Raw genomic sequence first — 26837 nt, forward strand, 5'->3', positions numbered from 1 at the left:
GCGTGAATCCAGGAACCAACGAACAATTTAACTGCACAGGACTATTGGAGGACATTTAGGAGGATTCCTAGCTTTGAACTGGCTTCAAGTTTTTAAGGTTATCGAAACTTTTCTGTTTGAACTGATTGCCCATTTTTTTAGTTTGTGCTTTTTAATCCCTTATGTGGAGAAAATATCATTGTGAGAGTTATGATATCCTGACTCGATCACGCAACTAACGTATTTTAATGTTATTCACGACTTATTTTAGTACTCAATACCAAGAAATATGGTTTTTTTATTAATTATACCTGATACTTGCAAAATTCAACTTTTCGATTTGATAAAATATTTTGAAAATTCACTCGATTAAACTTGAATTCACATTTCTAAACGAATGGTTCCTTCCTTGATGCATCGATTCAAACTTGTGTATTTCAATCGCTTATCTTTTCATTCAAATCTACTTGCTTCTGACTTTTATACTCTCCTATCAGTTCTGACATCTGTTCGTTGTTCTTCAATTTTAGAAGAAATATCATCCGCTGTCGCGAATCGTATACTTTACTGTTTGGAAATCAGCAACTCCAGATAACCCAGGTTTCAAAGAAATATAGCGACATGATTTGCTACTGTTCTGCAATAATTGCACCTGCCTTCGCTGTCCCGATATAATGTTTCTCCCTTCGTGTTAATACTGTCTTAATTACATAAACTTCTCGATAGAGGCTGATGGAAGTTATTTATTACTGTCGTTCGATACGATAACTTTCGCATTCGTAAATACCTGTCTGCAAAAACTGATGTTACAGATAAAACATATGTACTGCGGGGCATGGCATCATGAGCTCGCTAAACTCTAGAGTGGGGGACCAATCAGACCCGCATTCCTTTCGCTAGTCAACTTCTCGCGGACGCATAGTACAAATCCTTATTTCTCGAGATACGAAAGAAACACTTGCACCAGCGTTTAAACTAAGATTTGGGAATATGTTTTACGTTTGTAACTTGTCCTTAAGTGAACGACCGTCTCTGTCGATTCGAAGTGTTTAAAATTGAATCTCTGCACGTACCTCGGTACCAGTGGAGTAGAGTTTCTGTGACCTCAACTGCTCTAGGATGAACTTGTGCCTGAGGGAGTCTCCGCTGTCGTCGTCAGCCTCGGACGAAGGCGGCCTGGTGGTAACGGACAGATCCATGGGACTGACCTCGTTGTTGTTCAACCTCTGCTTGAACCTGTCGTCGGCGGGCAGCAGCATCGTCTTCCTCTCGTACTCGAGTATCTCGCTAGAGCTTTCTTCCATGGCCTCCAGTTCCTCGTCCTCCTTTTCAGACTCATCCGACACCTCCACCATACGGCTGCTTATGGGTTTGAAGTTCTTCCGCTTGTTGCGCGGCTTTTGGATGCTCGTGATCTGCAGCTGGGTCTGGGCCTCGTATTGGGAGTCGCTGTCCTGGTCGGCGGTTCCCCGCCGGGGAGTCGCGTAGTACACCGAGTCGGAAAGCATCTCCGCTGATCGGAAGGAACAGACGTTAACGACCCAAGTAAACCTAGCCTAATCTCTACTGAGCTATTACGGGGTTAGGACTCGTTTAACTGTTCTAATACGAGGGTCGTTCAATAAGTCCTTAGAAAAAGATAGTGAAACAAATTATATTAGATATAATTTGTTTTCTCCTTTTAGCTCTATACACCTTTCCAAGCGTTTCTCCAACTTTTTTAAGCCATTTAAAAAGCAAGATTTCGGAAGGTCCTCAAGATAGGCATCTGTTTGGACGGTGACCTCCTCATCGACGTGCACCGTTGTCCACCGAGCCATTTTTTCAAATTTGGAAATAAAAAACAGTCCCAAATTCGGTGAATACGGTGGATGTTGTAAAAATTCGAACTTTAGTTCCATGATTTTGTGTACCCGTGCATTGTCTCGACGCAAGAGGAAGTTCCTTGCTCCGATCGACAATAAAAATGAAACCATGTGGTGGGTATAACTGAAACTTTGACAGTTGTCCAGTGAGTTACGATGTTTACTAAAAACATGCAATTTTCGATGCTACGAACGCCAGGTCTTTGATCTTCTAAGGACTTATTGAACGATCCTCGTAGGAAGTTAGACCAATAGGTAAAATAGAATCGTGACAGGAATTTCTGTGCTGTACTCTCGCGCCCTTACCGATCAAGCTTGTTTATCTGATCGAATTTGGAAGACTAGTCGAGCTAGTTTTACCATTGCCTCGAATCGACCGATTCCGACTGACTGTTGCGCAACGCGAAGGCCGCTGGCTTCCCGCAAATCAAATGTTAACATTAATTAGAATTCAGCCCAGTCGCGCGTTAATTGAACGTTCTAGAAATCGTCCGAGTATGGTAATTACGTTTCGACAAAATGGACGCGATGCAAGGTGACTACCTTCGATCCTCTAGGAAATAGCGTGGGGTCGTTTCGGTGATGCGTTAATAAAGGAAGTGTCTTACTGGGGCCATACGGGCTGGTTGCGGTGGACATCTCGTATTTCCACAAACGGCCTGCTCTTCAATGCATCCTGCAACAAGAATGGAACAGCTAATGTTACAGTCGGTCGAACGCACGCTACGTTTATTGCTATCGGTAATTGAAACTTATCATGGAATGTTCTGACTTGCGCGTGACTCTCTGGCACGTGATTACGTTCCGCGTGACTCTAAACTGTCCGACCTTGCATTCAGGGGTCTTCCTTTTTCAGGGTAAAATCGATTCTTTTTCTTTGCATTTTAGGAAATACACTTGCAAAGCCACTTCATAGGGATTCGTAAAATTGGATATAACACGAACATTGTACCGTAATAACATCTGGTTATTTATTTATGTTTTACCATTTATTTCGTTATTGACTACCAGACCAAACCCCTCAAATTGTCCACGAAAACGAAACTCTGTTTTTAGACAATTGGAAACTAGCATACCCATAATTTGTCATAGAACTTATTTTCACAGTCTCGTTAAAATTCAAGAGTCGCATTTAGATTTATTTCCTTTAATATTTAATCCTGAGAATTAATTTTTTTAGCTCTTTAGTGGAAAACTTTGTTACCCATATGTGGGTGACGTGGTAGTCAATGTGTTAAATGGTAAAATCTTTGCTACTGAAGAGGATATCAAATTTTTTTGGGAACTTTTTTAAACACGAAATTGACAATACATTGTTGATGAATACATTGCAATTATTTGTTGGTCAATATTTCGTTAGAACTCTATCGAAATTGCTGTTTAATGTAAATAAGATATACAATTAATATCAAATCCATTTAGAGACAGAAAGTTTGGAATGAAGAAAAGGATCGTATTAGATGGCAAAACTTGATCGAACAAAATAGACAATACATCGTTGATTAAAGTTTTTCTTTTTTATTTATACAAGAAAATGCAATTATTTGTTGGCCAATATTTCGTTAGAACTCTATTGAAGTTACTGTTCAATGTAAATAAGGTATACGATTGATCAATTTAAATTCATTTAGAGACATAAGGTTTCCTTAAAAAGTTAGTAAAAAATTAAATTAAAAAATTTCAAATCATTCTGAAAAAATTATTTTTAGTTGCAGGGGTCAATTACAATGATTTTTGGTGAAAAAACCTACCCCCGAAATCCTACGCACTTTCGAGAAAAAAATTCTTCACCGAAAGTATACTGTGTGGCCGGAAATGTTTCTATAACTTTTTAACGAAGCCACAATCTAGAAATTAATATTCTTTATTTTCGTCTTGTTTTGGCCTCTAGAATCTCCGATTGTAATTTTTCCCAGGGGTGGCTGAACACCCTCTATATATCTGCGATGATTATCCACAGTGAAGTGCAAACTCCACTTTGAACGATCGACCCTCTGCACTAGAAAGTCTAGCTCAGTTTCGTTTATTCTTAAATGATTGTTATAACTTTCTAGCTCTTCGGTAGCAAGACCTTTTAATAATCGTATCGAAGCACCTCGATTCTTTTTTCTAATATTCCGTCGCAACTTCATTCGACAACATTTTTAATAAGCAACGATCGAACAGTCGCAAATATAGTAGCTTCCATCCCTGGACAATGATCCAAGGCGAAGGATAAACTCTCGAAAGCTCCCAACCGCTCCAACTACCCTTCTATTTGATCCCGATTCGGCCAATTCGCGTTTGATTCGCATCGTCCGACAAAAATCGCGTTTCCTCGAACAGCTGATGCGAGCACCGGAACGGGGAAAGAATATTCCCGGGTTATCTATTCCTGTGTCAGTGCAAAAGTGGGTTACAGCAAGTTCAGCGAAACCCCCAGACGGTCCCGTCACGCTGCCGTACGAACCGTCTACGTTTGCACCGCTGGAACGAGACGCGAGAACAAGGCGAAAACAAAGGCACGTCGCAGTAACAAAAGCTACTCTGATATACGAGCGCTGCTCGGTCAGCCGAGTAGACGGTCCCGCGATAAGGCGAAACGAGGGACAATTCGTTTCTCGGTTAGCGAATCGCCTCGTTCCGCGGCGTCGCGGCGCTCCTCGGGACGCCGGAGGAAGTCGGCCATCGGCGGTGAAAAGGGGTTCACAGGGTACGCGAACCGAACGAGGATATACCTGAGAAATTAGTTTGGAAAACAAGAGTTTTGATAAAGGATACCGACCGTTTACGTCCCACGGTACGATACTCTTGGCTGCATTTCACCTTGTCTACCTTCATCTCTAAATATAGTAAATTGAAATTATAATCCGTTTCCTTTTATTTCTCACCCGAACTTGCGCACAGGATGGGACTACGAGTAGTAAACATTCCAGTATCGGTAATGTGCATCTTGATGATCGTTCACCCTTCACGATCCGAGACAGTTTTAATATTTCTGTTCAGCAGGCCCCCTTTCTATTTATACGCTACGCCAATTTATGATATTTTATTTAATATAAGCGAAGCAATTAGTATTGCTTATAATGTAAAGTTGGACGGTATTTTTTCAAATACTTCAACTCACAGTCCAACCTTTATTTTGCATGTTTTACTTATTAAGGTCTAAATCTTGGATAAATATAAGTTTTTAGGAAATTTTGATAAAAAGTAATGATGAAAATATTGAACACGAAGGGGAAAATATTAAGTATATACAATGTAAGAATAGCAGTATTTACAATTGGTCATTATACTATCATAAGACTCCATTTTAAAATATCGTTGCTTTAGGAATTTCATTTGTAATTCATTTCGTTTGACTGAACGAATAATTAAGTTTTCGTATGAATCCGTTGCTCGAATTTATTTTTGGTCACTGCACTTTTGACCAGTGAAACCCACCCCTATGCAATTGATACTCCCTCGTAACAGTATTCAGAAGCCACGAACGAGGTGCGTATATCCATACTCTCGATTCGTAAATAATTGGGGCATTTAAACGCAACTCGCATGAACAGACTAAATGTAAATATTAGTCGTTTATTCCTATTGTGCATCGTTCCCTTTGCATTCCGTATTTTTGTTATAAAGCTTAAAACGTCCTGTGTTTATACATTTTTTCTTATTTAGACCCATAGAGTATACCGACGAAGTTTGATCATGAAAATTTGGAACACTTTGTTTAATATACTTTGTTGTTGTTCTTAGACTCTTTATCGTTTCTGTATCGTGAATGTCCAATAATTATACTGAATCTTTTATCTAAATGTTGTTGACTATCAAACGAGGATAGTCTTCACTTGAACTACTAGTGTAAATTAAACAGAAATTGAAAATCTCAAGAAGGATGTAATTCTATTTTTGGCTACTGTTTAGTTATAATATATAATCTGCATCGTTTGGTCCAAGTTTCATGCAAATCTAGCAATAAATGTACGCGTTATTGCACATTTTTGTCTTTTTGATGTTTACATAAACTTTCAACATATTTCTTCTATATTCGATTAAAAAGGAACAAATCAATAAATTCTCAATAAAAATCTCGAAAAGCAACCATTTGTTTCGATTGTAAACTACAGAACCTAAAATTTATTTCAGCATTTATTTTTATAATCTTGCTAAAATTCACAAAAATTCTATCCAAATTTATTTCCCTCAACATCTCAGTTTGAGAATTAATTTTTCTAGTTCCATAGTGGTAACTCCTGTCAAAACGTTAACTTATCATTTAATTACTATTTAGTCATAAACAACAACAATAATCCTCGTCAACACGTCGACTGCCAGTCCAAAACCGCAAAATTGTTTACGAAACTAAAACTGTGATTTCAAACAATTGCAAACTACATAACTTAAAACTCGTCGTAGTACTTACATTCGTAACTTCCGTAAAATTTACGAAGCCTATTAAAATTTATTTTCTTTAACATTTAATAAGAATTAATTGTTTTAGTTCCACAATTAAAAATTCTGTCACCCATGTACGGATGACGTGGCAGTCAAAGTGTTAAAAGAAGTATCTCATCTTCAGAATGTTACATCCCTGGCAAGAGGAAATAGAGTAATAACCTAGCAATAACAATGGTAAATTCTGTCACATATAGTTGGCGTGGCGGTCAAGGTGTCAGAGAAGCAAACGTGTGCCCAAAAATATAACGTCCCAAACATAAACTCGTCGCTAATGACCCCGATGTCGACGCGACGTTAAGTAGAAAAAGAAAAAAAAAAAATGTATAAAATTCTATGTCAAGCTGGAACGAAATACGATGTTGGGGTATAGCTCGACAGAGGACCGCAAAGGGTAAAAGAACGAAGGTGAAAATTACCAGTTCGTACGCCCCAAAGATTGCGCCAGTTTGCTCGTCGATACATTAACAGCATCAGGCATACCGTAGGAATCTAGTTAGCCCTGAAAGCATCGCTTCTTCCCATCCTCGGCTCATCACCAGTCAAGTCATTTATTTCTGCCTGCTGATTGCCCCAGTCATCGCGTCGGACCAGTCAGCTCCCTCAATCGATTTGGATGACTCCGTCCGCGGCATCCGAAACACGCTGCCTAATTCGGCTTCAAAATCGTTAGTTCCGTTTTTGTCCGGTTCATTATCGGTTATTTATTTCCGCACTAAAACTGGCCCGTTAAGGGTCCTCGACGAATATGGCGTCGCACCGGTTCACTCGCGCGACAAGAAATCATTTTCTCCCGACGTCGCTTCGAAATTCCATCCAGTTGCCCGTGCACCGGGAATGTCTTCCGTTCTAGGTCCGCGAAGTGACAGCTCGCATTCTTTTAAAATAATAGTGCTCTATCGTCCGGATGTCGAGAGCCACAAAGTAATCTTGGGACGACCTATTTCTCTACGACTTTCCATGGGGATTTATATAGAGCAGAAGTTTGTTAACGTACCGAATGCTAGTTGCAATCCGTGACACAGTACTCTCAAATTATTGGGTTGTCAACTAAACTTCAGTATTGTTTCGAACGAGTGACAAATGAGCTTGTGAAAGATTTTACCAACTTCTTTGAATTTTAGTTGCTCTTGGATTTAATGAAGATAAGTTATTTAAAGACAGTGGAAGCACACTTCGACTCCAAAATTCGCAAATGTAACTAATTTGTTCAGTGTTGTAAGTATCCTTCCTCATCTTCGTTCAAAAGGACACACGTTTCAACTGCAAAGCTCGTAATGGAATGATCTGTCACAAACTGTTTAAATACACCTGGAAGATTCCAACAAATGTCGAAGGGAGTATCGATTAAGAAAAAACTAGAGTGAAAGCACACTTCGACTCCAAAATACGCAACTCGTCAATTTGTTCAGTGTTGTATCCTTCATCTTCGTTCAGAGGAAAGAAAGCAAGCCTAACGAAGAATGAACTTAACTCTCACTTTGGGTCATAGAAGGCGCGGAAAGCTCGTAGTTGACTGTCTGTTCGACCGGTCTGGCATAAAACTGGAAGATTCCAAAGGACGACGAAGGAACGGGGGATCCATCGACGGCGAAGCTGGCGTTTCAGGATCATCGATTAGAAGGAAACTAGGGTGGTCTAGGGGCCGGTGCACACGCGTTGGCAGCGTTGACAAGTCGACAGGACTCGAGCGGAGTTCCCTGCGAATTTCCCTAGTGGGCTCGGCGGAAGTTGAACGCGATTGGAGCGTGCACGCTAGGCGGGCCACGTGACTCCTTCGAAGCGAGGACACAAGAGGCCTCCTCGACGGGGATGTATACGAGTGGACGATATGTCCGAGCCGGGACCGGGCTCTTTTTTTGCCGACTATACACAGAAGGGATAATTAACATCTGTTACAGTACGTACAGCGAGCGGGCCGCCCCGTTTCACCCCCACCAACGGCCACGGGGCGGACCTTGAATACATTATCACCCTGTTTGTACATGAACGTACATACACCAGACCGTCGAATCGGAGTGCAGCGCGATCGACCCTGAACAATGGGACCGGAGCGTCTTTGTCGCGCACCAAGAAGAAGAGGATCTTTTCTTTCAGCGAAACAAACGTTCTTCCTTGAGATACGTTTGGCCCACTTCGCCCATAAACGTTTCTGCGTACGCGAAACTGCCAGCGAATCGCCGCGTGTATCGGGTTTGGGTTCGTACGATTTTCGTGGCTCAACAACCCCTATGCAGGCAATCAAAATGTCCACCAGCGTTGGGCAATCTCGAGCGATCTACTTTCATACATCGAATATACGTGGCGACTGTTTTAACACGTTTGGTGACCGGTTACCGAGAATTCTCGTTTCTGAGCACGAGCGTGATTTGATTTGTTGATTGTTTTTTTTGGATATTATCGATCCTGTTGGTGTTATTTATAAAAAGGGTTCATTGAAATATGCATCAACTTCAAAAATTAATTGCACTTTCGTAGCACTTTAACGCTATTTTCTCAAAACCATATTTTACTGTACCAAAATTTTCTGGAAATAATTGTTTCAGACAGGCGTATAAAAATTCTGCTAGAAACTTTATCAGTTTCAGTTGTAATTCGTTTGGTGACCGGTTCTGAGAATTCTCGTTTCTGAGCACGAGCGTGATTTGATTTGTTGATTGTTTTTTTTTGGATATTATCGATCCTGTTGGTGTTAATTATAAAAAGGGTTCATTGAAATATGCATAAATTTCAAAATTAATTGCACTTTCGTAGCACTTTAACGCTATTTTCTGGAAACCATATTTTTCTGTACCAAAATTTTCAAAACCCGATGTTTTTTATTATTTCTTTTCTTTTTAGCACGTAAAATATAGAACAAAAAATTGATACGTCAACTTAAACGGGTTGCAAAAGTTTTATTTCTCAATATTTTTGCAGAATTTTAGTACCAATCATAGTTACGCTTGTATCGAATAGAATGGTTTTCGATTCGTTCGTTTTAGACGAACGGATCATTTAGAAATCCACTGTAAACAACTGTATTTTCAACAATTTTAAACATTTTTATATGAAATAATTCGTAAATATAAACCAAAACTTGCAATGGAATCCGATACAAAAGTGAGATAGTTTCTTTTTTTAATTCCAAAGAACACGTAAAAAATTGACGTTTAGACTAAAATACCACCTTAAGCTTGTTAAGTACTGCTTAAGCTTAAGCTTGTTGAACTATTACTAATCGACTAATTTGTGTAACACGTCGATACTATAATGAATACTATGATGTAATCCGGCCATGACGATTACTGTATTTCCGTTTTGTAGTGTGTGTATGTGTTGTATAGGAAATTTGTATCTGTACGTCGAACGAGCAAATTGTTATTTAGTCACTATAATCTTGTTATTTCCTTTTCGGAAGTTGGATTAGTTAATGGTTACAAGTGTTCGTGTAACAATGCTAGATCGGACATTGATCGTGTGGCAATGTTCTCTTTTACATAATCAAAGTTTTGTAAACTCGATTTACATCCTCCAATCAGTATTGAAACTTTGTTAGTTAAGCCTAATGTAAGTGTACTTGCGTTTTCATTCATTTTGTTCTTTTTAAGAAACTGAAATCTTGGTGCAATGTTAATATATTATTTGTAATATTGTTATATAATATGTAACCTGAATGTGAATCCTAGTAAATCTGAACATAAATCTCCTTTGAGATTTGAATGCTTTGATAAAAAGAAAAATTATATATTCTTTTATGTGTGAAGTGTAACTTTGCATAGACAGATTATGTATGACTCCAAAAATCTTTCTACAACACTTAATACGTACGGACTCCAATATACATATGTCTTATACATGTTTTTTTGTTTTCCTTTATTATTACCATTACCAATAGTAATCATCAGTAAAAATAAAAAATAACATATTATAAACGCAAATAGACAATATTTATACATCAAATTTGTAAATATAATTTTACTATGTACTTATTATTATTTCCGATAAATAGGAAACTATTTTTATTATTTTTCAAGAAAAAAGCAAGTGTAAGAAGAACAAATGAAGAATAAATATGCAAAGAACGAAAATAAATCGAAGATCAATAGCTTCAAAAATTTAAAAAACATACTTCCGGGCAATTATGAAGAATAAGTCACATATGAAAAATGAAATAAATAAGTTGTGTATGGAAGGTCATTGTATCTATGAAATGAAACAAAAAATACGTTAATGCGAAATATAATATGTGCGTAAAATTACTGTTGTTAAAACCTAACCTGTTATTAAAACGTACCTAAATTTATGAGACGAGATGCGGCTAAAAATGCTGCTACCGCAACCTAACCTCGTGTTATTAAAACATAACCTCATTTAATACTGTCAATGTATGTCAATAGATACTTAACCTCTTCACGGATGGCGGCACGTGCGTGTGTGTTTAGATTTTACATTATTTTAAATACTGTGCCATGAGGCAGGAATTACTAAAATTGTGAATAAATATTCGCATATTTTCCAAATGAAACGTGCCAATATCTTGGCAAGATGTTATAGCTCAATATCGATTAAAATTTTTCATTACTTTAAATAGAATAATTTGATATTGAACATGATAAGCTTCCGTTATTTAATTATGAAAATTGAATGCTTAGTAAATAGGAGTGCTAAATAGTCGGATGGTTTAAACACTCACCACATTATCGTTGAATGATTAATCTGCTTTTCCAGAAAACTGTGGTTGTTCAATTAATAATTTTGCCTAGATAATTATTTTCTAAAAGTATTTGAATCTTACTTTCGTACAGTCATTGAGAACTTGAATCATCCACCCTGAACACTCTAATAGCCCTAAAAGAACTAGGAAATTTCTTCAATCAGTCCCTGCAAGTCAGTGCTTAACATCTAGTGCCTTTATATTTTTAATTTAATTCTGTGTTTTTCAAATTGATATAATTGCTATCAGAAACATTCTTTAAATCAGACACTTCCTTCAACGTGGAATATTGTTGTCTAAATAGTGGGATTAGGTAATAATTAAAATGTGACAAATTAACTCTCAAGTTGAGATGTCGATGGAAATAAATTTGGATAGAATTCGTAAATTTTAACAAGCTTACGAAAATAAGTACCGAAACAAATTTCAGAACGTTTTAGAATGTTTTGATCCGACGATAAGCGTGTTAAAGTATCGTCTACAAACAGTTGTGCCAACAAAGACGCGTAAACGTAGATCGAAGATCGTCCAGGAGGAATTGTCGGTCCAGATCTGGCCGTTTCGATCTATCCTCGTCCCGGGATTCGTTCTGGGGTTAGTTCTTTCCGTAGAAGCGTTTTTTCCCCCGCGGATTCGAGAAAAAGAGAAATTCCCGGCCGGTTGGCCTAGATTCTTGGGGCGCCGGTCTCGAACTCGACGAGAATAAAGACGGAACTGTGCGTGGAAACTCCCCGCGGCGGGAAACCTTGAAATTCTTCGGGCTATTATTCGAAACGGGCAAAAAGCTCGACACTTTGCTAATGATTCAATTCGAACCAGGAGCCGAACGATTAGAAAAAAGCTTGCAAACAATCCGCTCGTTGCGCCTCGGCGATGATGAATTCAGACTGGTCGCCGTGAAAGGAAGAGCTAGGGATGGACGGATGGAAATTAAGACATTTTCCCCCGACCGGTTGCAGTTTCCTCCGTAAAGGTCGGTTTCCAGGGAACGTTACAGGCTGTCGGGTTTACGGAACTTAGGAACGCTTAACGTTCAGGTACATTAATCAACTTGACTCGCTTTAGCAACCGTCGTACATGATCCTCGTTTTTTGTGATAACTTTACAGCGCTGGGAATTATTTTATCCTTAACTTAACTTGGAAAGTATGTATATATTGGATTGAAATTATGACAACCACCAATTTTCATCGAAAGAATTTGATAAAATTCATTTCTCGTTTCTGGTTATTAAATGGTTTAGGAAGGGTTCGTTTTTATACAGGGTGTTCGGCCACCCCTGGGAAAAATTTTAATGGGGGATTGTAGAGGCTAAAATAAGAAGAAAATCAAGAATATCAATTTGCTGATGGACGCTTCGTTAAAAAGTTATTAACGTTTAAAGTTCCGACCGTACTGAATTTTTTTCTAGAAAGTGGGTAGGATTTCGGAGGTATGTTTATTCACCAAAAATGATTGCCATTGACCCCCGCAACAGAAAATAATTTTTTCGGAATTAATTACAAATTTTTTTTTCGTCGAAAAATTTAGACACCTACCCCCGTCGATTTTTCTTAAAAATTCCTTTTTCATTTTTAGTAATTTTGTTTGACGCCCTACAGAAAAGTTGTCTAATACTTTCTTGTAGGTACCCATGGGCTCTACTTCAGAAAAAAGTTTCACTAAAATATATTCGCTATAGTAGGAGTTATGGCTGTTTGAAAATTAGACCATTTTTATTGGGTTTTTCTCAGTTTACGGAGTCAAGGATCAACTTTCGAATATTTTTGCAATTTCTACATATTCTCCATAAAAATACGCGTAGTTTGCTTTTTTAAACATTAAAATCGTCCAATCCGTTCAGAAGTTATGACGTTTTAAAGATTCGCATGAAAATTCAGGCAAACATTTCTGGCCAGAAATTATATTTTCGGTAAGGAATTTTTTTCTCGAAATTGCGTAGGATTTCGGGGGTATGTGTAATGACCAAAAATGATTGCAAGCGACTCTTGCAACCGAAAATAATTTTTTTTAGACGATTTGAAAAATTTTTTTTCTGCCAAAAAATTTCAACACCTACCCCATTTTTTTTCTCGAAAGTGGGTAGGATTTCAGGGATATGTCTATTCACCAAAAATGCTTATAATTGACCCCTGCAACCAAAAATAATTTTTCCAGAATGATTTGAAATTTCACACGGTCAGGAGAGCTTTGTGAGAACACATGTTTTTGTTCAAATGTCTATGAATTGTTGATGTTGAAATTTTCAAAAATTTAATCGACAAACTTTAGTCTCTTTCCTATTTTAGGAGTTTTATTCTGAGAATGATAAATATCGCGAACTTATGGGACTATCTGATACAACAATCAGAAAGTAATTTCGATAATAAATAATGATTATTGTATAACCAAAAAGATTGGGAATCGATATTTTCTAATAATGAAGTTTTTTCTTTAAATTTGCTTTTTCTTTACGATTATTATTCTCATTTTATGTAATAAAATTAAGGTCGTTCTTAAGATTCTACACAGAATTTGTTTACTGCCATTGTGATGTAAACATTGTATAATTATTTAGTTATTTGTAGTATAATATAATTAAGACAAGATATGTGGTTGTACTGCACCGTTAGTTCAAGTTAATTTTGATTAGCAACAACATTTAGACGAAAGATTAAATTATTCCACATTCGCAAGAAAAACACTGAGATTATGCAGTAGTTAACAAAATGCAAGGAAAAATAAGAGAAACGAGAAACGTGAAAGCAAGCCCGAAGAAAGTGATTCGAAAGATTAATTTTAAACTGTAAATAAATACTGTTGTAAATTGTTACTTTATTCGTAGCTTCTTATTAGCTTCTCTACAATGAATAATACGTAATCTATAGGGTACAAGCGGAAATATCAAAGGGTTAATAAGAGAAATTCAGACTGAAACTGTCAAAAGATCGTCGTTCTTTCGAGAAATCGATTTCTCTTCGATTTCGTTGAGTCTAAAATCGACGAGGAAATGACCAACGGATCTAGTAGAGCAGAGCTATTCGGAGCAAACGGAAATTGAGTCGAAACGGGGCACAGGGTGCCCCCGTGCCCCCGTATACCCGAACAGAGGTCAACGTTCCTGGACAAAAGGATCATTAAGACTTCGAGAAACGATCGGGGCCCGAATTCTGGCAACTCGAACCAGAAGAGACAGCAGTTGGCCCGCGAGAGGCCGTGTGGGGCTTGCCACTCGAAATTGCTCGACGCTGATGCCGATACCAGAAGGAGGAAAACAAAAAAGCCAGGCGACGTACGTAACGCGTACGTTCGTCAAACACTTGAATGTAATGTTGCCAGGCCTGGTGGCTGGAGGGGCCTCTTACGGCCTTTCAAGTGTCTGCCAGAATACCGGTGGATTATTCAAATTCGCCAGCCACGGCTTAAAATATTAGGCCGCCATAGAATTTCTGTCCGTCGACGTACAGAAAATTGGAATAGAATCTTTATTCGGTAATTCAATTATACGCGTGTTTGCGTTATGTTTGGAACATGACTGTTACGAGAGGATACACTCGTCGCATGAGTTTCGAGGATTATTATTGAAAAGATATTTTCGAAGCAAATACAGGATTTTGTGACCGTTTATAAATATATGGATAATTCTTGTGACCGTGTGAATGGTATTTTATAGATTACTTAAGTCGAATTGCAAAGTATATAATATGGTCTGGTTTTCAGGATTACGTGTAGAATATCCTTGACAGAAAGTATGACGATGGTTTGAACTATTGCAGAAAGTTCAATAGAAAAGAGTCTGTGAAACGAGATTCTGCGAATTTCTTAGAATATCGAAAATATTGCTCATCTTCTCTTATAAGCATTTAGTAATCTTACAAATTGAATATTTCTGTCAGCTACGGAGCTATTGAAACCCTTAATTGCTATTTGTTCCAGCTGTCAATTCTACATCTTATACGTGAATGATTCTTTGACATTTCTCTACTTATTATAATAATCTTCTAACGGGAGATGAGATTTTTGGTTAGGCCTGATACCTATAAATTTCTCATCCTTTTCCAAAATACTTCAGATTTAAGAGATTGTAAATTGATTTGATTGATTGATGACTAAAATTTCAAACGCCTATTTAAAGGTCTGAGTATCTACAGATCCACTATTCTATTTTTAAACAAATGACAGTTTTAGCAACGTAAATTTCTATCGAGTCTTTATTTACTGTCCCAGTAATGAGCTATCAATTTCATATGCAGAAGAATCTCTGATCCTGCTTTAACAGTTTTGCATATAGCCAAAAAATGAAATTCCTCTTTTGAGGCTACAAACATTAAAATTATAGATGCACCCCGAACTTTTCTACTAATGGAAACCTTTTATTATCCTCTATCTAAATATTTCACAATAAATATCAAATTCTAGATCTTGGATATTCTGAAATCCCTCATTTTATCTTCGGTGAAAATAAATAGGAATCGTAGACATTCTGACTTTGCTCTAGCAGTTTACCAAATCCTAACTCTATTTTCTAGAGTACTAAAATTCTAGCGACAATTAAGATCCCTCTTCTCTTCAAATAAATAAGAATTAATAAATTCTCCCCCATTAAAGACTATCGATAGCCCCCGACTGTTGCTCGTCGAAGTAACGAACAGGCCAGTGTTGCGAACGAAGAGATTCCTCATCCTTCTTCGTCAATTTCGAAATTCCATTCTCTGAAATCCTAGAAGCTTATCGCCCGCAGTCACGAATCCGACAGATCCGAATCCCCCATAGATCGGATCCCAGGATCCCGGGAGTCGTCATCAACCTTCCGCGGCTCGGGGTTCGAGGCTCCTCCGCAGGCCGGCTCAAAGTGCACTGTTATCTCACCGTTTCTGAAGTCACTGTACTACCACGTCGCAGTTCGAAGCTACCATATCGCTAAACTGCTGACATCAATCATCTCTCCATTACTCCGGCGCGTTCAAACGGTATTCAAAGCTGTCTGAATACCGTCAGAGGCGATCTCTCTCTGCCGGACAGGGTCGAGCACAGACTCACCGGCAAGTGCAACAGTCTCCCCCGCGAAAGTCTTCGTCCCGACGAGCCTCTGTCGACTTGAACGTTCGCGCGTCGCGCCGAACACGGCCGTCAGCGTGTGCACGGAGGTGATCGTGGGGCCCCCGGGAGCAAAACGGCCGACAGATTGGAGGGAGGAGGTGAGAGCCACGGTTAGAAAGAGCCAGTATGTGTTCATAAGATATGGTGTGAAACACGAGAGGCCGAGATTAAAGAATGAAAAACATAGAATTCTGAGAACTGGTTGAAGTCATAATATTCGTAATTTCAAGCTGCGCCTTGTGGCGACCGTCTTCTGCGTCGTTGAAATTAATGTGAACGGAAATAAAATTCCCCTCCTCGACATCGTTCTCTCTCCCCCTCCCCCGCCACCGCCCCTTAGCCCCATCGTTGCCGCGGGTCGTACTCGCCGTCGCGTTCGTGTTCCCTCCTCTTGTTCTCGCTCTCCTACGGGCGCGTCTCCGTCGCGTACGACAAGTGGAGAACGTTTAACGGTCGAGCGGCGTGCAAATAAATTTGCCGCCGCGGAACGTTGTTTGCCGCCAATATTTGGATTTCGCGGATGTCGAAAAGGATCGCCGGGCATCGGACCCGCGACGGTGGACGCGAGGGGCGCGTGTTCTTATTCGCCGCCCACCGATTCTGCAGGCTGTCCGTGAAGCGCGGGAGAGAACGCCCGGAGGAGGGTGGAAAGCTTCGTGGGTGGTCGGAAAAATGAGGGAAAGAAACGAATGAAAATGAGGCGAACGATCTTAAGTGGTAGGAAAATTGGAGAAAGGAGACAAAAGTTAGGTGGAAAATAAAGAAAATTTAGGTGGAAAGGTTTGCGGTATTGCCAGGAAAATAAGGGACAAAAATGATTGAGATATGAATGAGAATAAGTTGAACAATCTTAAGCAGTAGGAGAATATGGGAAAGGAGAACACTTATTAGGTGGAAAATAAAGAAAACTGAGGTGGAAAGCTTTGCGGGATTGCTAGGTAAATAAGGGAAAGGAAATGAATGAAAGTGTGGTGAGCGATCTTAAGTAGCAGGAAAATTGGGAAAAGGAGAACAGAAATTAGGTGGAAAATAAAGAAAATTTAGGTGGAAAGGTTTGCGGTATTGCCAGGAAAACAAGGAACAAAAATGACTGAGATATGAATGAGAATAAGTTGAACAATCTTAAGCAGTAGGAGAATTGGGGAAAGGAGAACTCTTATTAGGTGGAAAATAAAGAAAACTGAAATAGAGGGGTTTGTGGGATGATCAGAAAGTAGAGGGAAAGAAATAAATAGGACATGAATGAGAATTAGGTCACCCATCTTAAACAGTGGCAAAATTGGGGGAAAGAATACAGATTAGGTGGAAAATAAAGGAAACGTAGGTGGAAAGCTATGAGGAAAATAAGGAAAAGCACCATCACGTGTGATTTTCACGGTCACGCATTGCGATCATGCGTGCCAAAATGTTATCTATGATGTTTAAAAATTAGATTAGAACGTACTAGTGAGTCGGACGATACAAATGTGGAAAATCTATGCAGGTAGGAAGTGGAAAACTAGATGGAAAAATCCTATACAATGAATAGAATTTTTGCTGGCTGATCTTTATGCAAATACTTTGATCGGAACACGTCGGAAAAGATGAAGGATGAAGAGGGGAGGAGGGGATAGAAAAGAAGAACAACGGTTCGAGGAGGACGCGTCTCGTTTACGGAGATTAGGATAAAAGCTGCGCTTCGTAGGTTCCCTGCCTGCATCCTTTGCTCTCTTTCGTCTGCTTTTTGTCTGGTTAACCCCCTTTTGTCTCTGTTTCTCTTGACATTCTGGCCTCTACAGTGTTCCACGTAAAACGCTTCGAATGCCGGCGGCGCGCCGTTAAAAATAAAGCACGCAACGACTTACTAATCTGGTTAGGGCTACTTAGCGTAACTCCAACTATTTAGACCTGGATACGGTTACGGTAGTTAGGCCGCCTCTATCGGCTCTAAGTAGACCCACCGGGGTACAGCGCTCCCTTCTCCGTCGCTTCTTCGTGTTCGTTTCACGAAACGCGCTAAAACGTCTTAAATGGCCGGTCGACCACTCGCGCGGAAAAATGACCTCCTTTTCTCGAGCGTTTAAGCCCCGAAAAGGGAGTCTCGTAAAGTTCGACGTCAGAGGACGACCCCCTTCGTGATAGACAAGGGGCACGCCATTTTCACGATCAGTTATGTTTAATCGAGGCGTTGTTGCGGCCGCTGATTTCACTTCAGCGGGCAGATACACGTTGGCAACCTTCAAGGCTAATTAACGAGCGTGCGCCGAGTAATTAATCGAGTCCTCCTGTCCGCGAAGAGACGTGCTGACAGAGGACGCTCCCTCTCGAAACGCCGCACGAGCGAATCGATTTCTCGCTACGTCCAGCTGCGGGAAATTTGAAACAGGAACTTTCCTTCGCGGATTACGGAACTAATTGAGTTTCACTTTCGGTTTGGAATTGGTCTGCGTTATGGCTTGAAAAGTTTCTCGAAATAATTGTTTCAAACAGCTCTTACATTAGATTTTAGGTACTATGTAGGTGTAAATATTTGTCGTTTCGGCAGCTAGTTCAGATTTCCTGTCATTTCGAGATATTCGTAAGCTAAGCAAGAATTATATGCGAAGAACAATTATTGCGCAATTTACCGAAGTTCTGCTGAAATAAAGATTCGTGTATGCAATTCAAAGTAAGGAAAACTAAACTTAAAGAAAAATAACAATATCGATCTTTTATCTTGAATGTTTTTTTCGTTCTGTTTATTTTATAGTATTAATGTATAATATAAAGTTTATGTTTTCTCGTGTCTTTTACAAAATTGATTAAAAGGACATTACAATAAATGGAAAGTTATTTGTTTCATAATTTTAGACTTAACATTTGACTGAGGTAAGTGGAACAGAAAGATATGTAAAAGAATATCGATAAGATCAAATTAATTGAGACGTTTTTATTGAGATTAGCAAGTTTGGAGCACAGAAAAAAATAGTTTTTACCATAATATTAAGATCAATATTTGGAACAATTTTTTCTTTTCACTTTAAGAATATTTTGAAAAATTAACATCTGATCTGACCGTTGAGAGCAGCAAATATTTACATTATATAGATTCGAAATCGTTTCAAAACCTGCGTAGAGCCTAAAAAATAACGGTTACATAACCTATATGAGAGCTGATGCAAGATTTTCAACTTAAACCAATATAGTTCGAAATTTAAATTCTTTATAATAACCAAGTATTTCGAAACAACAAAATTAAAGTACTATTTCGGTGGTTACTGGCTCAAAAGTATTTAAGTCTTCTAATGCGTTTATGCATACAGTGTTTCTAAAAAACAAGAACATCTATGTTATATAAAACTAGAAAACTTTTAAATGTTTGGAAATAGTAACAGAACTCGTGCTTCAGCGACCACTATGAATAAACCATATCATAACAGAGTTTAATATTGGCAGAAACGATATCCCACTACTTTCAAAAAATATACGCAGAATCACCCCTTGGAAAACACAGGCCCCGTCGTTGCCAGGATCTTTTCACGAATACCGTCGAAAATAAACAGAATAATACCAGAATAAAAAGAAGTTGAACGTCCGTCGTCGAATGGAAAATTTCGAATCGCATGGGGTACCGGATCGAAATATGGGCGCACGTGGTCGCGCAGCCGTCGCGACCCCTCCGTGATCGCGGCGAAAACGAGATTTCGAAAATCCGTTATTTAAATAAGCCGGGCTGGGGTCCCCGGGGGTACGGGGCGCAGAGAAAAGAGGCAAGAAGACGAAACGGGGACGCAGAGAAAGCGGGCCGGAATGATTTTATAAAATTAATAGTAAAGGGTAGCTCTCTCCGCGTCGCTATTATGCGCGTATGCAAATACGACGGAAGGGGTGGACGGGGTCACGGATGGATTCGTGGATCGAACGGGGCCGTCGAGGGACAGGGGGGGTTGTATTCCAGCGCGTAGAGGAGTAAGGGAGGAGAGGGACGATCGTGCAGGCTGCGAGGCATTAAAACTTTCGAGATTTATAGTAGCACGGACTGGCTGGCCTCGCTCGATTCGGGGTAGCTTCCACTAAAAAGGATGGGGGCCATATTGCTGGTAACGAGCAAAGAAGGGGCGGACTATCCGGGGATGCGTAATATTTCGTCCCGAAGATTTTAATGCGCAGCTACACGCGCGATTCGATGTTCTGTTAAGGGAGGCTAGGCCCTTTTCGTATTGTTTCGATCCACTCTCGACAATCTTCCGACCAGGAACGTCCCAGACCCTTACGTCGGTTCCTTTTATTGGATTTGTTCCTTGGCTACGTAACAATGTGCTTTTTGGTAATTACAATATGCTGTACCTTACGTTCTTAACGTAATGAAGCGTAAACCGAAACGTAGAATGCGAAGAAAAGAAATAAATGATTGAACAGAGTCTATCCAACAATCGTCAAGGAGTTAATAAAATTTCATAGGGTTATGAAATTTTATTAAAAACCCACATACATATTTGTGATTTTGTTCTGGATTCAATTTTTTTAATATTACACGTCATGTTTTACAATTATTTTGTAGAACATTTATCGTACGTTAAGTATTTCTTTAGTTATTATGAGTAAAACAGCCTCTTGTCCAGATAGAATTCTATTTTACTACTTTTGGTTTTCATGAAATTTTGTACATACTTTTCTCAAAAGTGAGTGATCCATCTACGGTTATAATTATGATTGCATTCAAATTATTATGAGACTTCCATCATAAGTGGTTTTTAGATATACACGAAATGAGTTCTAGGTACTTTTAAAGCTATCATTACAAACTTGGAACAAACACTGAATCAGAGTATCTGACTTTAGTTAAGTTCTTTAGCTTTGGTGATTTTCATAGTGATTTTGGAACAAATACGACATGACAAAGTTTGAATCCAAATGACTCGAATATTATGTAACTTCGAAACTTTCAACAAATCCTCCAATTACTCATTTCAAACATTTATCTTGAATCATTACTCTTTATTTTATCCAAACTTTTCTTCTATCAACTTTCTTCCCTTCTGTGACTTATTGTACGACTGTTATTATACAGGGTGTTCGGCCACTCATGGAAAAAATTTTACTGAAAGATTCTAGAGACCAAAATAAGATGAAAATCAAGAATACTAATTCGTTGATGGAGATTTCGTTAAAAAGTTATTAACATTTAAAGTTCCGCCCGTACTGAATTTTTTTCTAGAAAGTGGGTAGGATTTCGGGGGTAGGTCTATTCATAAAAAATTATTGTAATTAACCCCCGCAACCGAAAATAATTTTTCCAAAACGATTTGAAATTTTGTAATTTTGTCGAAAAATTTCACACCTTCTCGAATTTTTTTCTAGGAAATGAGTAGGATTTCGGCAATATGACTCTTCACCAAAAATGATTGTAATTGACCCCTACAGCCAAAAATATTTTTTTTAGAACGATTTGAAATGTTTTTTTTCGCCGAAAAATTTAGGCACCTACCCCCTGTCGATTTTTCTTAAAAATTCGTTTTTGATTTTTAGTAATTTTGTTTGACGTACTACAGAAAAATTGTGTAATACTTTTTTGTAGGTATCCATGAGCTCTACTTCAGAAAAAAGTTTCATCAAAATATATTCACTATTGTAGATGTTATGGCTGTTTGAAAATTGGATCATTTTTATGCGGTTTTTCTAATTTTACGGGGTCAGGGAGCAACTTTTCCAATATTTTTGCAATTTCTACATATTCTCCACCAAAATACGCGTAGTTTGCTTTTTTAAACATTAAAATCGTCCAATCCGTTCAGAAGTTATGACGTTTTAAAGATTCGCATGAAATTTCGGGGAACGATTTCTGGCCTGAAATTAGATTTTCGGTAAGGAATTTTTTTCTCGAAAATGCGTAGGATTTCGGGGGTATGTGTAATGACCAAAAATGATTGCGATCGACTCTTGCAACCGAAAATAATTTTTTTTAAACGATTTGAAAAATTTTTTTTCTGCAAAAAATTTCAACACCTACCCCATTTTTTTTCTCGAAAGTGGGTAGGATTTCAGGGATATGTCTACTCACCAAAAATGCTTATAATTGACCCCTGCAACCAAAAATAATTTTTCCAGAACGATTTGAAATTTTTGAATTCAATTGTTAATAATTTTTTAACGAAGCCTCTATAAATAAATTGGTATTCTTGATTTTCGTCTTATTTTGGCCTCTAGAATCCCACATTAAAATTTTTCCCAGGGGTGGCCGAACACCCTGTATATGTATTTTTTCTTTCTTCCCTACTTTGCTCTTACTCTTCTTTACTTTTACTACTTTTATTCCACAGTATTATTGCAAGATTTAACTCTAGCTGATTACTTGGTTAAAATCCTCCAAGTGACATTAAGATAAATACAATCTGAAGCTATTCTATTCCAGCCGATTAAAATATTTCTCGAAGATGAGAAACTGTGAAATATCGAATATTTTTTAAGCTGATTCTCTAACATAAATACGAGAAGAAGAGTCCCGTGTGCAGTTGATTGGAATGTCAGCTGCTCCAGGATGTATGTATTTCTTACTGATCGAGGAGTCTCGAGTCCGAGAACAGTAACACAATTTCTAGACTATGATCTCCTCTGTCTTTCAACGGTTCTTGCAAGAAGAAATACCAAGACTAGCTGTCACTCGAATCCCAACATGGAAGTGCCAACGCTCGACTACTATGATAGAGAAGCTATTCGATTCCTCGGTTCAGCTGTTTAAAAATAGAACGAACCATTTACAAGTGAATAAGTTTAACACTAAATTGACATGACACAAAAATTTTAGGTTTTCAATTCTTCTAGAAACTTCGAATTAGATTATTTACACAGGTGTATGATACTATATTGCCTTAAAACGAAACCTTCTCAGGTTTTCAATTCTTTCAAGAACTTGCAAATTGAATATCTACAAGTGAATAAATTTAATACTAAATTGACATGACACAAAATTTTAGGTTTTCAATTCTTTTAGAAACTTGGAATTAGAATATTTACACAGGTGTATGATACTGTATTGCCATAAAACGAAATCTTGAATAAGTGAATAAGTTCAATACTAAATTGACGTAGCATAAAATTTAAAGTTTTCAATTCTTTTAGAAACTTGGAATTAGAACATTTACACAGGTGTATAAGTTTAATACTACATCGCCATAAAATGAAATCTTAGCTTTTCAATTCTTTTAGGAACTTGTAAATAGAATATCTACAAGTGAATAAGTTTAATACTGCATTGCCATAAGACGAAGCCTTCTCAGGTTTTTAATTCTTTCAAGAACTTGCAATTTTACAGATGAATAAGTATATATCGAACTATCGACAAAATGGAGGGTTCTGAAATGTAACAGAGCGTTAACAGGTAAACAAAGAAGACACAGAATGATTGTGTTCGATTTTGAAAATTCGTGAGTCGAATCGAAGGGAACAGTAGACGCGTATAGAGGGAATGTATCTGGTGCTCCCATCTTTTCCATGTTTCATTGGCGTTCATCAGCCTCGAACACCAATTAGAGGCAGCCTGTAAACGTTACACTTGCCAAGCGAAACGATTGGCGCTTCCAGCAGGGTCTCTTTTTATGGACGAAACGTCTCCTCGGGCCGAAGAAACATGCGGAGCCTGAATGCTCGCTTTCTTCGGCAACTGGCAACACGATCGTTTTCTTCGCGAGCCACTCTGGTGTCAGACCGACCATATTTCAGCTCGTCCCGCGAGCCACGATCCCATTCAATTTCCGTCGACCGCCGGAACTCGCAACTATTCAGAACTCGTAAAAGATACCCCTAAGAAGGAATTTCCTATTTCGCGGAGGAATTTCTTGCGACCCTGCGAACCAATTGTATTTTCGATCAATTTACAATGCTTTTCATTTTTAATCTATTCGTTAACACCTCCCGTCCATGTATGGGTGACCTGGTTGTTTCGCTAACGAGCTAAATAAATTAATTTTCAAAGCGACGTGTCAAAGAAACTGAATTCGAGGTTACAAAAATAACTACAAGTTTCAAGTCACGTTGTTCCCCCATTGTTTACGAACAAAATTTTTTCCTAAAAAAATGTCACTCGCTTAGGATGCCAGTAAATTATTTACTAGAAATTAAACACGATTTTTTGGTTATTTATTTACCCCCCGGTTTAAGGAAAAGAAATTCACTATTCCTTATTTTGGTTATTTTAAGAAATGTCAGATGTCAACAGAGGGATGAATATTTCAAAATTTCAAATCTGGAACTCGTATTAAAATTTATCGAAATCATGGTTGCGTCTCCAGAGTGAGAATTTAATTTTTGGTCACTAGAAATTAAAAAGAAAGCATTTGTTGGACTATTCAAAGCATTTTGTATTATGTGGTTTTCAGTATTGTAAACATATTGAATATGTAGGCTATAAAATATTCAAAATTTCTACACATCGACAATTTAGCTTTAATTGTAAAATTGATTTGAGATATAAATACTCACAGAATGATTTTGAAAATCTCACACAAGCTCTCTTCTTGACAAATTTAAAACTGGAGAACATAGAATAATATTAGTATTTCTTCGAAAAAATCTGTAGAAATTGTTGAAAACACTAAGACTTTGTTACTCAATCGCTACTTTCAGCAAACAGACTAGCACGATGCGTCTGTCACCTTCCTCTTATCTAATTTTGTAAACCGAACAGATTCACGTTTAGGCTCGGTTTGGAAATTTTTTAAGCACACATCTCATGATTATTCCATTATACACACGGCGATCGAAACGAGAGAAAATTTAGTAGTCGTAAAAATTAACAAACGTCCAGTTAACACAGGTTTATAAAGGGAACGTAATTTATTTTATTTGCAAAGACCAATTATATACAAATTGCGATACGTCGTGTAATATTTATTTACTCCGGAAATTACGATTCTATATTGTGACAATCCGAGTTCTGTTTTCAAACGGGAGACAGAGGAGTGGAAACTTACTACAGAAAGTCGAAACTAAACTGTCACTCGAAGCAACCATTTACCTTTATGTCATCTTGGTGTCAAAATTAATTTGCAAACCTGTGTCGATTGGATATTATTTGTCTGTTTATATGAATGCGTACTGAATCCATTATTTAAATATGTAACTTAGCTAAAGACTATTATCAACACTATAGCTTAGCGTCCTATATAATTCTTTTCTCGATGAAATTCAAATTCTTTTGCTAATTGATATTTAAGCTTTGTGGATACAGATATTCTATACAGTAGTATAATATCGAATTATTCTCATTTAAGTGTGAATAGCTACAATTCTAGCCAAAGTAAAGACGAAGAAGAAACACCCCCTCTTTCTAAAGTGGTGAAAATTAACAAAAATGCATTTCAAATTGCGACATACGATTAGAAATAATTTTTCATCTCCAGTTATTAAGTTATTTAGAAAAGCTTCGATTTCTAGAATAAAATAAAAAAATGGAGGACGATACGATCGATTCTGTTTTTTTCCCACTTATTTCCAAACATGATCCCCGTCAATAATATAATACATTTAAACACATACCAATTTAATTTCTATAACAATTGATATCTCTGTACATAATAAATGTACATTCTACGATGAATCGATCTGCATTACAAAAGACGTGTGAAGTAACAAAGTTATATTTTCAAAAGTTACATAATTATGGTAAAAAATTACATCGACCATACCTAATCCTATATTTAGTCCTATATTCGTGAGAACATCGAACGACACGAACTTATTCTATCATTTAATTTATCTATGCATAAAACTTTTTTGATTTCTTATTAAAATGTTGCTTCACGCTGTTCTTTAAAATACTGACATTTTCATAATATTTACCCATTAAAAGGCCCTAAGATCGTTATATAAAAATCATTTTTCATCTCCAATTATTAAGTTATTTAGGAAAGCTTCGATTTTTAGAATAAAATAAAAAAATGGAAGACGATACGATCGATTCTGTTTCTTTCCCACTTATTTCCATCCGAGAACATCGAACGACAGGAACTGATGGTAGGAGGAAATATTTAAAGGGCTCGTCTCGTTTGTAATAAAAAATAATTAAATCTTTGCGGACTGGCCTAGAAGACGCCTCGCGAACGATCGCGGGACAACTCTGTTCCGAGTTTCGAATCGACGCCGCGCGATCGAAGGTTTTTGTACTATCGCGCGGACGAAACGTATCGCGCAAACGAAACGAGACGTCCTCGAGGACGAGGAATCGATAGTCCCGTGCGTTCTTACGGGACGTTCCGCAGAGCGGCTGTCAACGAGGAGGCACCGATATCTAAAAGGCTTGATTGATTTCTAATAGCGCGACCGACAAGAAACCAATCGGGATGTGACGGTCGTCCCCAGTTAATGAATAATGGAAAAATCTGGTCTCCTTTCGGACGTCCGCGAGCCGGATCATCCAAACCGAGTTTTCTGGATTACGCTTGCGGTCCCGTTACCTGCCTCCGAGCCGCTCACGCGATTTTTCGTTCAGCCTCTTCGCGACGCACACTGGGACAAATCGAGGAGAACTCTTCATAGAAAAGATTGACAGACGATTATTTAAATTAGAACCAACGTGTCATAGAATCAGGGAAAAATAGAAACAATATGACTAGAATTTTTAATCTTGTAATTACATTTATATTTTGAAATTTCATCGACAATAATTTCTGTTTGACATCTCTAGATTTTTCTAGAAAAGTTGAAGAAAATTCAAATTTTTCTCATTCAAATTAGTTGATAGTATTTTTGTCTGATTATGTGCAATATATTTTACATAAATGTGATAATATATTTTAATGCTTGGAAATATATAACAAGATAATTAATTAAATGTTT

At 37.9% G+C, this 26837-nt stretch overlaps 1 protein-coding gene across 4 annotated transcripts in view; it reads right to left on the bottom strand.

Annotated features, from left to right (window-relative positions):
* LOC143351721 (zinc finger protein castor homolog 1) overlaps positions 1 to 26837 on the bottom strand; it is a 221585-nt gene that overhangs the window by 126157 nt on the left and 68591 nt on the right. For 3 of the 4 annotated variants that reach the window (XR_013081801.1, XM_076783551.1, XM_076783549.1), the window contains exons 2-3: positions 2453 to 2520; positions 1053 to 1492 (exon numbers count right to left, since the gene is read on the bottom strand). Coding sequence is in view for 3 of the 4 variants with exons in the window: in XM_076783551.1 (XP_076639666.1) it covers positions 1053 to 1492; positions 2453 to 2483 (471 nt within the window). In the remaining variant the exon portion in view is untranslated. Of the gene's footprint in view, positions 1 to 1052; positions 1493 to 2387; positions 2521 to 26837 lie in introns of all 4 variants that reach the window. The other variant, XM_076783550.1, reaches the window with a different exon arrangement.

The sequence above is a fragment of the Colletes latitarsis genome, chromosome 2 (assembly GCF_051014445.1).
Source record: "Colletes latitarsis isolate SP2378_abdomen chromosome 2, iyColLati1, whole genome shotgun sequence".
Taxonomy (NCBI): Eukaryota; Metazoa; Arthropoda; class Insecta; order Hymenoptera; family Colletidae; genus Colletes; species Colletes latitarsis.